Consider the following 13,724-nt stretch of genomic DNA (forward strand, 5'->3'; position numbering starts at 1 on the left):
AAGGCCCGAGTCGGGACCTCACCGTCGCCGTCGCCGTCGCCATTACCATCGCCATCGTCTCCGTTCCCTTCACCACCGGAAAAAGCAACACCCTCCTTCCTTGAACCAGCAAGACAAAATGGAATTCCAAGACGTCCAGAAATTCGTAGTCCGCTCTATCAATGAGATCACGAGCACCTTCCAAAAGGTGCCGGGCTCCGCCATGTTGATCCGATACATTCGATCCAGCTATCAGGACGATCCCGTCCGCTCTGCCATCGAATTGATCCTAGTGATCTTCTTTATCCGCTACCTCCTGTCGCCCTCGTACGTCACGCATACTGGGAACTTTGTGAAGCTCTCCGAAGAAGTAAGCCAGCCAGCCAGCCAGCCAGCCAGCCAGCAGCGTTCGGAGTGGAAGAAGGGCAGGGAAGGGAATGCATGTAGCTGGGTGGACTGGAGGGGAGGGGAGTGGTGGCCGGGAGTCCTCGAGTGTTGCATTGCAGTTCTGACTCTGGGAATAGGAGATTGATGATCTGGTCGATGAGTGGACGCCGGAGCCTCTCGTTGCGCCGCAGACGCCATTTGAAGAGGCCGAAAGCGAGAAGCTGCCTATCATTGTTGGGTAGGTATTCACAGCATCCATCCTGCCCCGCACACCACTCACCCTCTTCTGACCGTGAAATAGGCCTACTGGTCCTCGAGTCAAACTCTCCAGCGGCCGAACGGTCGTCAATCTGGCCTCCTACAACTTTTACAATTTCGTCGGCAATGAGCAGGTTAAGGAAAAGGCAATTCAGACCTTGCGAACATATGGGGTGGGACCTTGTGGGCCTCCTCAATTCTACGGAACGCAGGATGTACACATGAAGACCGAAGCAGATATCGCCTCCTGCTTGGGCACCGAAGGGTGCATTGTCTACGCGCAGGCCTTCTCTACGATCTCGAGTGTTATCCCGGCTTTCTGCAAGAGAGGGGATATCATTGTCGCCGATCGTGCCGTCAACTATGCTATTCGCAAGGGTCTCCAGATATGCCGAAGCACGATTCGATATTACGAGCACAACAATATGGAGGATCTGGAACGGGTCCTGCAGAAAGTCATCAAGGACCAGGCGAAGAAACCCTTGACGCGGCGATTCATCGTCACGGAAGGCCTCTCCGAGACGGTTGGAGATTGTGTCGATCTACCCAAGCTGGTATGCGACGGCTCGTTTGCGCACATGCGGATTTACTCTGACCCGAATGCAGATTGAACTCAAACTTCGCTACAAGTTCCGCCTCATGCTCGACGAAACATGGTCTTTCGGTGTTCTGGGACGAACCGGTCGTGGTCTCACCGAGGCTCAGAATGTCGACGCGTCCCAGGTCGACATGCTGGTTGGTTCACTTGCCGGGCCTCTCTGTGCCGGAGGCGGATTTTGCGCCGGCTCTACGGATGTGGTCGAGCACCAGCGTATCTCTGGCGCCTCGTACACCTTCTCTGCCGCCCTGCCCGCCATGCTGGCCACGACAGCGAGCGAAACGCTCAACATGCTTCAAACCTCCCCCGAAATCTTGGTACAGTGCCGAGAAAATATCAAGGCTATGCGTGCACAGCTGGATCCCCGCAGTGACTGGGTCCACTGCACCAGCGCGCCTGAGAATCCCGTCATGCTGCTTGTCCTCAAGACGGAGGTGGTCAACTCACGGAGGCTGAGTATCGAGGAGCAAGAACGGGTCCTCCAGGAGTGTGTTGATGAGGCAAGTCCCGCCCGACGCTCGCGTCTCTTTCAATCCCACTAACCCGGCACCAGACCCTCGCCAACGGTGTTCTCATCACCCGGCTCAAGAGCATGCCGGTCGGGCCTAGCAGCGGCAAAGATGAGGACTGGAAGCTGCAGCCCGCGCTCAAGGTCTGCATCACCACCGGCCTGACGAAGAAGGAGATTGAGAAGGCCGGCGTGACGATACGACACGCTATCACCAAGGTCCTGACCAAGAAGAGTAGTATGAAGCTGGCGCTCCCTACCGCTCTGTGACTGGTTGACTTCGCATGTTAGATGATTGTATAGGCACCTTGTAAATCAATTTGATCGATAGCGATTAGCGTGCTATTTAATGTATAATGCGTCTGGCTATTGAACGGCTCTCGAACGATGCAACGTTCGTTTCGGCTCCTTACCGCTGTGACTGCTCTTCTTCGCATGTTAGATGATTGTATAGGCATCTTGTAGATCAATCCGATCGATAGCGATTAGCGTGCTATTTAATGTATAATGCGTGTGGCTATTGAATGGCTCTCGAACGATGCAACGTTCTTTTCGGCTCCTTACCGCTGTGACTGCTCTCCTTCGCCCTTAGATGATTGTATAGGCACTTTGTAAATCAATCCAATCGATAGCGAGTAGCGTACTATTTAACATATACTGCGTCTGGCTACCGAACAGCTCTCAAACGATGCCACGTCTCGCTGCGTCCGTCTGTAGCTGCTGCTGCGGTACAGCGATGGATGGGCAACACGGGCGCTGCCTCTCTCCCGCCTCCTCCTGCTTCGATCGACGTGCCGCTCGTCTCCCGAGCCTCGTTGCGCGTCGGCTAGAGACCTTTAAGGCGACCAGATAGTAGTACCGGTACCGGTACCGGTACGGCCTTGGGGCTTCCGGGGGATCGGGGGTGCGACGTTACGGTAGGGTAGCTCGAAACCAGGGGCACCGGCACACATACATATATACGTAGTAGGTACATATATATACTCTTAACTATCGCTCTGTCGATGTCTCTGTCTCTTTCTTGGGGCCATGGATACTTTTATATCTAGGTAGGTAGGTATACCTAGGCTAATATTTCTGTTCTGTTCTGTCCCACGGCGGCGGCTGTCTAGCAATGTAATGCTGTAATGTAATGCAATGGAATATCAAGCAGGCAGGCGGGCAGTTAACAACAGCAGGCGGGCGGGCAGGCAGGCAGTTAACCTCGCAACCTCCCAACCCTTCTCGAGTCTAGCCGGCCCGCTGATGCGGGGCCGACTGACCGACCGACCGACCGACCGACCGACCAATATGAAGCCCTCCCCCCAACACCCCCCCCACAAGCGAAACAAGTCCCATCCCGTCTTCTCCTCTCCTCTCCTCTCCTCTCCTACCGGCATCCATCCATCCGTTTCAGCCCCGCGAAACAAGCAAGCAAGTAAGCTACCTACGTACTTACCTACGTACGTCAGTTACAGTAAAGCTACATAAAGTAAAGTAAATCTCTGCAGATCTCCTCTCCCCTCCCCGCAGGAAAAGTACCGTACGCAGGACAACCAAGATCAAGCGAGGGGGATAATACCTGTAGGCGGAGGGGAAGTGTAAGTGTAAGTGTAGATCGCGGGGAAATCAGGGGGAGATCAGGGGGAGAGGGAAGAGATCAGTTGTTTGATTGATTGAGTGATTGTTTGATTGATTGATTGATTGATTTAATTTAATTTAATTTAATTTAATTAGTCGTTGCGTGCGTATGTGTGTGGGTATGTGTGTGGGTATGTGGGAGTAGGTAGGTAGGTACTTTATTTGAGTGGTGCGGGTGCGGGTGCGCGCGGGTGCGGGTGTGCGGGCGCGCGCACATCTTTAATCTAGATGGGGAGGTTTATCGGTATGTTGATGGAGGCTGGGAGGTTAAATTGAGGACGGTTGGGAGTTGTGGATTGGGAGTTGTGGATTGGGCTTGGGATTGGGATTGGGAGTTGGATTTGGGACTTGGATTTGGACTTGGGACTTGGGACTTGGCCTGTTAGTACCGGTAGGTACCTATGTCCAGCTGGGTTTTTTCTGTGTTTTTGTTAAATCTGTTTTGGTTTGGCTTGAGCTTGCTTGAGCTTGGGATTCAGAAAGGCAGACGAAGGATGTGTTTTTTTTTTCAATTTTTTTTTGAGAGGGTTTTTTGTGCGTGTGCGTGTGTGAGTGTAAGGGGGAGGTAAGGGGGTTTTCTCTTCTTTCTTGAACGATTCCATTGATCAAGCGGTTGGAAATTTTTTTCATTATTTTTTAACATATATGTATATATATATATATATATATACATATATTCATACATTTTTATTTATTTTAAAAAAGGGGGCTATTTTTCTCATCACCTTTACGATGCGCATGAGATAGGTAGTATCTACGTAGCTACGGGGAGTCAGATATCTACTAACAAAACCCAACGCGTCGGCGGAGGCGTGTCTGAGTACGGTAGATTATATCATCTGTTTTACAAGTAAGTAAGTCAGTCTCTTGCAGAGGGGGCAGGTGGGGTTTTATACGAGAATTAATTTTTTTCCATTTTTTTTTTTTTCAATTTTTTTCTTTCCAAAATGTCTTATTCTAATCCGTATCGGGATACATACTACATACATACATTCCGGGGGACAACAGCTGGCGCTTCCCTCGTGGCCCGTACTACTCCTACTGTCTTAGGCTCTCCAGAGGATGCCGGCCGGCTGGCGTGACGAAGGCCGGAGAGCCCAATGCGTCCGAGGGAGACACTAGTCGCGTCCAACGCGGCGAATCCGACTCGACGACGAGTTCTGTGCAGCGGAGACCAACGGAGAGCGAAGCGTCACTCGCACGCTCGATGGGTCAGTAGTACGTAGTAGTACGTACGTACGTAGTCCAGGGGCTACACTCACGCCGTGCATAGGATTCGTGTTATATTACTACTACGTACTACTACGTATATTACGAGTCCACTACGTTGAATTGGGGTTGGGACGTCAAGGCTGCAGTGCAGCGCATTTCAGCTCTGCGAGGTGGAGCTTGGCGGAGATGTGACAGACGGGCTGCCAGTGCAGGGTCGGATCGCGACGTCGAGGCTGGTCACGGATGGTTTGTTTGCAGCGTGGGTGACAGCTGCCATCCATTCATTCATTTCGAGTTTGCGCGCTGCACCGGCCTCCTTCCCCGTATCCAGGCGACACGTTTGGACGAAGGGCTCCTTGGCCGTGCGCATTGGTGCTCGCTGAGCGGTTGGCGCAAGGGCCGTCGGCGCTACGATGGGACGGAAACGCCAGATGGCCCCAGAGGCCGTTCCTGGGCTACGACACTGGACCTGGACGCGGGACCTGGACGCGGGAGGCTGGCGCGTCTACAGTATATCGGCCCCTACATCGCGTTCGGACGGACCGGCGCGCTCGGAATCTCGGAATCTCAGACTCTCAGAATCTCAGACTCTCAGATGGAAGGCAGCGGCTGCCACCCTTGGCATCGAGCAAAACGAAATGACAGTTCTCGTGATGGGGGCGAGGGGCTGCTATTACTGTCCCTCCCGAGCTGGGTCCGTCCTGTGGTGCAGGCCCGTCTGTCCGTCTATCCGTCTGTCCGTCTATCCGGAGTCTTATAAATAAATGTTCTGCACGCATGAATATATTTGTGCATGAATGAATACACACAGAGAGATATATGCATATATATATATATATACAGATATATATATATACACACACACATCCGACTATATATACACACGTCTGTAACCCGATGGTTAAATATACCCAGATGTGGCTGCCCCGTGCTGGGCATCTCAGGGGAATGCCAGGAACAGCATCGTCGGTGCCTGGGACTACCAGTCTTGGCCGTTTCGTGCGTGGGTGGCGGTGGAGGGGAAGGGGGAGGTGGTTGGTGGTGGTGGTGGATGGGAAGGGGAAGGAGAAGGGGAAGGGAAAGGGGAAGGAGGAGGTGGTGGTGGTGATGGTAACGAGCGCGCTGGGAGCGAGTAGGGGCAGAAGAAGTCAAAGTCGAGAACAGCCTTCGGTATTCCGTAGTGCTGGAGCGAACGGTACAGTAGGTACGACTAGTACGTACTAGTCGGTACAGTCAAAGTCAACTCAAATGTCCAGCCAGGGAAGGGGGGGGACGCGTCGATCAACTGGGCACCAAGCAAGGTCCGCCCCAGCCAAGACGAGGGTCCCCTGGGCACCAAGCATGGGAATGGCCTCTTCCCACCTGCTGTATGGGCACAGCCCAGCCAATGACAGCCCATCCCAGCCCATCTCAACCAATCACAACCTAGCCCAGCCTATCCCCCTGCACCAAGCGTCAACACGACGACGACGATCCACATGGCGAAGTTTATATGGGAAATTTGCCTCGGACGCGCCCCGGAGGTCTGAATTGCTTTCGTCTACCCTTATTATTATTACATCTCCTATTCAACTTGCCGTCTTTTCTCCCCTTTCTCTCCACTCACTCTCGCTCGCTCACTCTCCCCCTTTTCTCCTCATCAGCGACTGATATACACTCTTTGCATCATCGCTCTGACTTGCACTTCTGCAACCTGCTGCATATCCCCCCCCCCCCCCAACAGTCATTCCAGCCCGCTGACCCTGCGGCACACATTCTTACCTTCCTTCCGGATCCCCAACCAGTCCTTCCCTCTGGAGACCAGGTACGTCGAGTCGGGTCCAGTCCAGTCGAGTCGAGTCGAATCCAGACGAGAACGATTGAATCCATCCCTCTTTCCTTTCCTGAGCCATGTCAACAAGCCACTGCGCAATTCGCTTCCCCAAGGGCGGCCTTCATCGAGCTTTCCAACCCTTCCCCCTCCCCCATTCCATATATCCTACCGCTACCTCTCCGTAGCTTTGCCCTCTCCCTCCCCCCTCGGCTCCATCTCCCATTCACCTGCTCCATTTTGCTCCTTTTTGGCCGCTCTGCTGCTGTTCCACGCGCGTGCAATTTCAAGAGACTAACCGCTGGCCGGTACAGACAGACTCATCCACATCTTAGAACTTCAAGATGAAGTCCACGACGCTAACCCTCACATTCGCGGCTCTCTCCGTCTCCCTCATCCAACTTGTTGCCGCTCAGCCACACCGTAAGTAGACCAAAAAAAAAAGAAAAAGAAGAAAAAAAAGAAAGCAAAAGAAAAAAACCCCCTTCATGTCCACCTGCTAAGACCACATGAAGGTGTACGGCACCCGCGACTCCATAAGAAGGGCAATGTCGTGGTCACAGTAGTCAACACGGTCTACGCGACGCCCACCGAGGCGCCCAAGGTGGTCGTCTACGTCGACCAGAACGGCATTCCCGTGGCGACCGTGGTTGACCATCCGGAAGTAACCGTCCCGCCGGAGCCCGCCTACACCCCCTCCTCGACCAGGTCCTCGTCGACGTCCTCGTCGTCCCCCCCCGTGAAGCCACCGTACGTGGCCAACACCGCTCCGAAAGGGTACCCGGTAGGGAACCCGCCCATGCCTGCCTACGCCCCGGCCCCGGTCGAGACACCGGCTGCCCCGGTGGAGACTCCAGCTCCGGGCTACGTCCCGGTCCCGGTCGAGACACCAGCGGCTCCAGTCGAAGACGAAGACGAAAAAGAAAAAGCTCCCCTTCCGGCCTATTCTCCGGTCCCCATGGAGAAACCCGCGGCGCCTTCCTCCGGCGACAAATCGGGCTTTGGTCTCGTTTACTCGCCCTACAAAGCCGACGGCACCTGCAAGACCCAAAAGGATGTCAGCCTAGACTTCGAATCCATCTCCAAGGACTACACCCTCATCCGATTGTACGGAACGGATTGTGACCAAGTCGCGACCGTCCTCCCTGTCATCAAGGAACGCGGAATCAAACTCTTCGCTGGTATCTTCGAGATCACGGATCTCCAGAGCGAGGTGAACACGATAGCGGAGGCGGCCGATGGTGACTGGAGCAACTTCCACACCATCTCCGTGGGCAACGAACTCGTCAACTTTGGGAAAGCCACGCCCGAAGCCATCGTCGCCGCCATCGGGGAGGCGCGCGGGCTCCTGAAGGCGGCGGGCTACACCGGCAACGTCGTCGCTGTCGACACCCTGGTCGCCGCGCGGGCCAACCCTTCCATCTGCGACGCCTCGGACTACTGTGCCGTCAACTGCCACCCGTTCTTCGATGGAAATGTCGCCGCGGAAGATTCCGGCAAGTTCCTCACGGAACAGACGGCCACCCTGAAGGAGAAGCTGGCCGACAAGAACATGAAGGTGGTCGTCGCCGAGACGGGATGGCCGTGGCAAGGACTGACCAACGGAAAGGCCGTCCCCTCTCTCACCAACCAACAAGCGGCCATCAAATCCATCAAGACCAGCTACTCGGACAGTCCCGAGTCCGTCATCCTGTTTACCGCCTTCAACGATCTGTGGAAGACCAACGATGCGTCGCAATACCAGGCCGAGGAATTCTGGGGCTTGGACGGCCAGTTTGCCCCATCCGGATAGAACGCTCGCTATCGCACAAGCTCCTCTCTTCCCGGACTGGCGTGAGTATCACCGTACGGGCGCCCCCGGGTCGTGGCTCCCGCCCTCTGGGGGCTCTGGGGTCCGGGGGTCCGGGTGACTTGGGTGTTGGAGGAAGAGATGGTAGCCCCCGTGTTCTTGGGTTGGGTACGTCTCGTGAAAAAGCTTGTTGTTCGATGTCTACCTACCTACTTCCGCCTGACCATGAAAGAATGGGAGATGGTCCTTCATTTCCACTTGTACCAAGATTTTGGTCGCATCCTCTGTACATACCTACATTTGCCCCTTAGGCTTGGAGCTCTTACCTCTGTGCTGAATTTTGACGCTGTTTTACCTCATTCCTGGCCTCGCCTTCCAACCCCCAAGTCCATGCAGTTTGCGTTCGCGTCGGTGTGAATCCCCCACGGCACGGCCGAGAGAGATTTTCGGATCCTGGCTGCTTCGTGTCCCTCCGGGCCGAGAGTCTGTGGCACTGGGTAGCTCCAGAACTACGGGATCCACGGGCTCAAACGCAGGTGCGAAAATTCTCCTTTCATCATTGGGTATCGTTTAGAGTGATAAAAATATCTCGGCCCTGCACCCGAGTCGTGTGCATGCTCGGCTTTCCGTCCCGCCCAGATACTATGCTTGTCGTATCGTCTGCACCTCCTCCATATCGTAGTGTCCAAATCGCTCAGCATGCCCACTAGCTTGTCCCTGCCCGTAGACGATGCTGCCACATACGTTGCATCTGATAGCCATACCTCCCGTATCCGTGAAGTAATGCTTCGCCTTCAGCTTCTCGCATAACTCCAGCGCCTTGCTCAATATCCTGTCATCCGTCGTCGGCCACACTTTCTGATCGCATTCCGGATCCGTGGGCATGGGGCTCTCGGCCACCGTGTCGTAGTGGATGCCTGAATATACCAGTATACACCTGTTCTCGGCCCCTTCGTTGAATTTGTCTATTCGCAAAGATTGTACGTCGATGCTGCAGATTTCTACTCCGAAATAGTTTGCTAGTATCCCCATTTCTATAGCACCTCCCCATGCGTCCGGAGTTTGGATCCAGGTGCAATATTCGTCGGGTTCTTGTTCGAGGACCACCTTCGAGTATGTCTCGCGGTCACCTTGGATGGCCGTTGCAACTATCGAGCGCAGTTCCACCATGCTGAGGTCGTCACCTGGGACGAAGGCGGTACCAAATGCGCGGAAGAGGCAAGAATTATCATCAGGCATTACTCGGAGAACTGGAAGAAGATGGACTGTCAGGACCTTGCTAGAAGCAGAGACCAGGGGTGATAGACTTGCCCACAGTAGTCCCCCTCTCCGGAAACGGCTGCTCAGGTACATCCCCCTCCATAGCTTTCCGTGCCAGCGATACTGGCCCGGCTGACCTGCCCTCCTTGGGTATTGATGATCCAGCTCCAATCGGGGTTGACCCAGCCTTTGGTGCCGGGGCAGAGATGCCGCCTTTCACATTTGTGACTATTGTGTCTCCTTGGCCCGTAGGAAGACCATCCTTTCGGCTTATGGTGAGTTGTTCGCCGTCTAGCTTCACGCCCAGGGCGCTGAGGGGTGAGGAGGTATCGCTCTCTTCGAGGAGGAGGGGCTTTGGGGGGTAGCCAATTTTGGTGTGAAAGCTTTGAATCGATGTTTTCTCCGTGATTTGAGAGATCAAGTCTCCCACCGTGGCGTCCTCTGCCAGGGTGAGAAGGAAGGCCCCGTTCTCGGATCTGACCCTGCATCGCATGGTGATAGAGATGGAGTGGGATATGACTGGGATTCTGGAGTCTGGATTGTGGAAGCAACGGTTATTATATTGGGATGTTGGGTTGCATGGAGTACCTGTGGAGTACGGAACGGAATAACACTCCGGAATAAAGAGTGGGCGGGCCGGCCCGGACTACTTCGTACACAAGACTTCGAAACGCGAAAGATCGCGAATTTAACAACTCACCTCGGTCTGTGTTGAGCCACCACAACCACGACCACAACCACAACCACCGGCCGATTCGATTCGGCAGCCTCGAAATGTCGTCGCTCCCGCCAGATCACCCCAGGGCCGATGCGCCGATCAACGACGAGCACCAGAACATGCCCGAGGCTGAATCGCAGATCAAGGCCGAAGAACCTGTGGCAGCACCCGCACCCGCACCACAGAGCAGCAATGCGACTCCTGCACCTGCCCTCGCCCCGAAATCTACACCTACACCTCAGACTGCCTCCCTAGCCCCCCCCATGGCTACCCCTACCCCTACTCCGACAGCAGCACCAGTGGCAGCACCAGTGGCAGCACCAGTGGCAGCTCCAGCTCAAGCACCAGCTCCAGCACCAGCTCCAGCTCCAGCTCCAGCTTCAGCACCAGTAGCAGCACCAGCTTCAGCACAAGCTTCAGCTCCAGCACCAGCACCAGCTCCAGCACCAGCTCCAGCACCAGCACCAGCATCCTCGAAGGCGATCGCGGCCGGTCTTACCAAGAAGGATTTTGAAATCATGAACGGCATTCTGCAGCGCCTTACGAATCACAAGGACGCAGAGTAGGTCTAGCCAGAAATATAATCTCACATTGGACCACGACTGACGGATAAACAGTGGCCGTGAGGTTTCCAAAGACTTTCAGCGAGTGGTCAGCAGGAGAATGTTGCCGGACTATTACGAGATCATCAAAGAACCGACTGCTTTCAGTACTCTTCGGGTAGGTGATTGCTGCCCGCACTCGCTTGGACTGAACTAATACTCCCAAGAGCAAAATCACCAAGAAGCTGTACACAAACTTCAAAGAATTCATTCGAGACTTCGCTCTTATCAGTCACAATGCCCAGGTGTACAACCGCCCTTCGGCCATGGTATACGGTGATGCCATAACTATTCGGACCTTGTTCAAGGCTGAGCTACAGAAGCTGGTAGAGGACAAGGTCATCACTGTAGAAGAAGCTGAGTTGCCATACCTTGGTGAAATCCCGGAAGTCGAAGACTCTCCGCCGCCGCTTCCCGAGGACGAAGAACTTGACGAGGACGAAGATGAAGAGGACGAGGATGACGAGGAGGATGACGACTCCGACGATGACAAACCCCGGCGGAACCGAAAGAAGGGCAGAAGATCCCCGACAACGGCGAAGAAGGACGGCAAATTCGATGAAGGTGGTGGCAAAGACGACCCCGAGGCCCAGAAGAGACGCGGGCGCCCGCCGAAGGTGCTCACTCCTATGGAGGCTCGAATCAACTCTATACTGAAAGGACTACGCAAGCACAAGAGCTCCGATGGTGAGCTGAAGATTCTGCCCTTCGAAAGACTGCCAGACAAGTCAGAGCTGCCAGATTACTACCAGGAGATCAAGAACCCAATCGCAATGGATACGATCAAGAAGAAGGCGAAGAGGAAGAAGTACCATTCTGTCGACCAGGCGATGAAGGACCTGGAGCTGATGTTCGAGAATGCTAAGCTCTACAACGTAGAAGACAGCGAAGTCTACCAGTTTGCCGTCGACTTGCAAAAGGAAGCCCGAATCTTGGCAGAGCAAGAGAAGCAGAAGCCTGATAGCGATTTCGTGGATGATGACGGCCGCCTTCCTGTGCCCGAGATTCTGTACAGCAATGAGATATGGAAGGTTGGAGACTGGATTCATTTGGCCAATCCCAACGACGTGACGAAGCCGATTGTCGCTCAGATCTATCGAACATGGCAGGATCCTAAAGGGGAGAAATGGATCAACGCTTGCTGGTACTACAGACCCGAACAGACTGTGCACCGTTACGAGAAACACTTTTTTGAGCATGAAGTTGTCAAGACCGGTCAGTATCGAGATCACAAGATTGAAGAGGTTGTTGATCGCTGCTTTGTCATGTTCTTCACCCGCTTCAATAAAGGCCGCCCCCGTGGCTTTCCGGCTGACAAGGAGGTGTATGTCTGCGAGGCTCGCTACAATGAAGAGAAGTTCAAGCTTAACAAAATCAAGACTTGGGCGAGCTGCGTTCCAGACGAGGTTAGAGACAAGGATTACGAGATGGATCTGTTTGATTCTCCGAGAAAGATCAAGAAGGTCCCCAGCCCTATCAAACATCTGCTGCGAGAGGATGCCAAAGAGGATGACCCCCTTCCAAAGCCCACCTGGGGAGCCCCGAACGCCCCACCCATCGTGGGAGCTGTTCATCGACGACCGAGGGAAACAAATGTACGTACTACCATACTTATTTTTCCAACATTGCCTCCAGCACACTGGACTTACATTGAACAGGAATCTCCACCTCCAGAGGCAACTCCTTCGCCACCTCCGCCATCACCTGAGCCTGTTCGCCGTTCGGCGACAAATGATCGACTACACTACGAGAGGGGAGATACCAACATGTCTGGTGCATCACCAAATGCTCCTCTGCCATCACCCTCGGCACCTCAGAATTCGGGCCCAGCGTACAACCAACCATTTGCCCAGTCCCGCCCAGCGGCTTCGCCCGCGCCTCTCAAACATCAAACTTCCTATGGATCCCATGGGGCGAATCCCGGAATTCTTCAGCCGCCTCTATACCCGCCCCAAAGTGGATACCAGTATAACAGTTCTTCGACACAAATAGCCCAGCAACCTAATCCACTTGCCAACCACAATCAATACCAGAGTAGTCATACAACACCGAGATCAACCGTACCGGCTCATCACTCCTCTGGCGGCGCCGTCTACAATCCGCCACGTGCAGTCGAGGTTTATACCCTCGGAGAATCTGCGAATTTGGCCATTCCCGCTGACATCCGTGCTCAATTTCATCACGATGAGTCCGGCAAGGTCATCTTCTATACCGCGCCCCCATTGGATATCAACCCTATTCCACAAGAGAAACAGGCCCTCGGTCACAGTCTTCGATACCTTGCCGACAAGGCACGTAGTAAGGAAGAAGATGAAAAAAAGCGTAAAGCTCGCGCCATCGAAATGGAAACAGCAGCCAGTGCAAGACTGAAGAGATTGAAAATTCACGCCGAGGGTAGGTCGGATTGGATGTTGACCGAGAGGCTGAATCTCCTCGGTCGGTGGAATGATGAGATCAATAAGGGAACGGATGAGTTGTATCAAAAACTCTATGGCGAAGATTGGGAAGAAGTTCGGGATCAGGACATCATCAGATTGGCCGCTCGGCAAGAGCAGACGTTCGCCAAAGAACGGGAAGTCGAAGCTTTTTATAGAAAGCGATCGGAGAGCAGAGACGTTAAGATTGAAGGGTTTAGATGGATATGATTTGATTACTAGCGTTTTGAACACGCGATACGATAATTATTGCAATCCACATTTTGACGATTATATTTCTATGTATTGGACGCAGGCATTTGTTTACGTGTTCATCAAAAGCGCGTGACTGATCTATAGCTCTGTAATGATAATAAATTAGATAGGCTGCTTTTCCGTGTAAGGTGAGGCCTTATAAGGAAGTCTACTACTCCATTTGCCCTATGGCTGTAATGGCCTGAGGCCATGAGACACGCGTAGGGCACACGTGCGCGCTAGGAGGCTATAAAGAATTCTTCCGCCGAAGAGAACTTGGAAATATCAACTTCATTTTATTGTTACCAACGTTA

General features: G+C 53.8%; 4 protein-coding genes across 4 annotated transcripts; 3 read left to right on the forward strand and 1 right to left on the reverse strand.

The window, feature by feature from the left end:
- Positions 1-118: 118 nt before the first annotated feature.
- L3040_003668 (uncharacterized protein) lies at positions 119-2,000 on the forward strand (the record flags this gene model as incomplete). Its single annotated transcript, XM_066156499.1, has 5 exons — positions 119-349; positions 504-604; positions 668-1,178; positions 1,231-1,722; positions 1,776-2,000. 5 exons carry the CDS (start codon positions 119-121, stop codon positions 1,998-2,000), a joined length of 1,560 nt encoding a protein of 519 aa, XP_066012082.1.
- Positions 2,001-6,716: 4,716 nt separating this feature from the next.
- On the forward strand, positions 6,717-8,164 carry L3040_003669 (uncharacterized protein; the record flags this gene model as incomplete). The annotated part of the gene is made up of 2 exons (XM_007295246.1): positions 6,717-6,795; positions 6,888-8,164. 2 exons carry the CDS (start codon positions 6,717-6,719, stop codon positions 8,162-8,164), a joined length of 1,356 nt encoding a protein of 451 aa, XP_007295308.1.
- A 639-nt stretch (positions 8,165-8,803) lies between these two features.
- On the reverse strand, positions 8,804-9,914 carry L3040_003670 (uncharacterized protein; the record flags this gene model as incomplete). The annotated part of the gene is made up of 2 exons (XM_007295245.2): positions 8,804-9,411; positions 9,473-9,914. The coding sequence occupies 2 exons, from the start codon at positions 9,912-9,914 to the stop codon at positions 8,804-8,806; spliced, it is 1,050 nt and encodes a 349-aa protein (XP_007295307.2).
- Positions 9,915-10,195: 281 nt separating this feature from the next.
- On the forward strand, positions 10,196-13,386 carry L3040_003671 (uncharacterized protein; the record flags this gene model as incomplete). Its single annotated transcript, XM_066156500.1, has 4 exons — positions 10,196-10,701; positions 10,757-10,859; positions 10,909-12,336; positions 12,400-13,386. 4 exons carry the CDS (start codon positions 10,196-10,198, stop codon positions 13,384-13,386), a joined length of 3,024 nt encoding a protein of 1,007 aa, XP_066012083.1.
- Positions 13,387-13,724: the final 338 nt, after the last annotated feature.

This window comes from Drepanopeziza brunnea, assembly GCF_022702325.1.
Source record: "Drepanopeziza brunnea f. sp. 'multigermtubi' strain 214-2 chromosome Unknown ctg5, whole genome shotgun sequence".
NCBI classification, from domain to species: Eukaryota; Fungi; Ascomycota; class Leotiomycetes; order Helotiales; family Drepanopezizaceae; genus Drepanopeziza; species Drepanopeziza brunnea.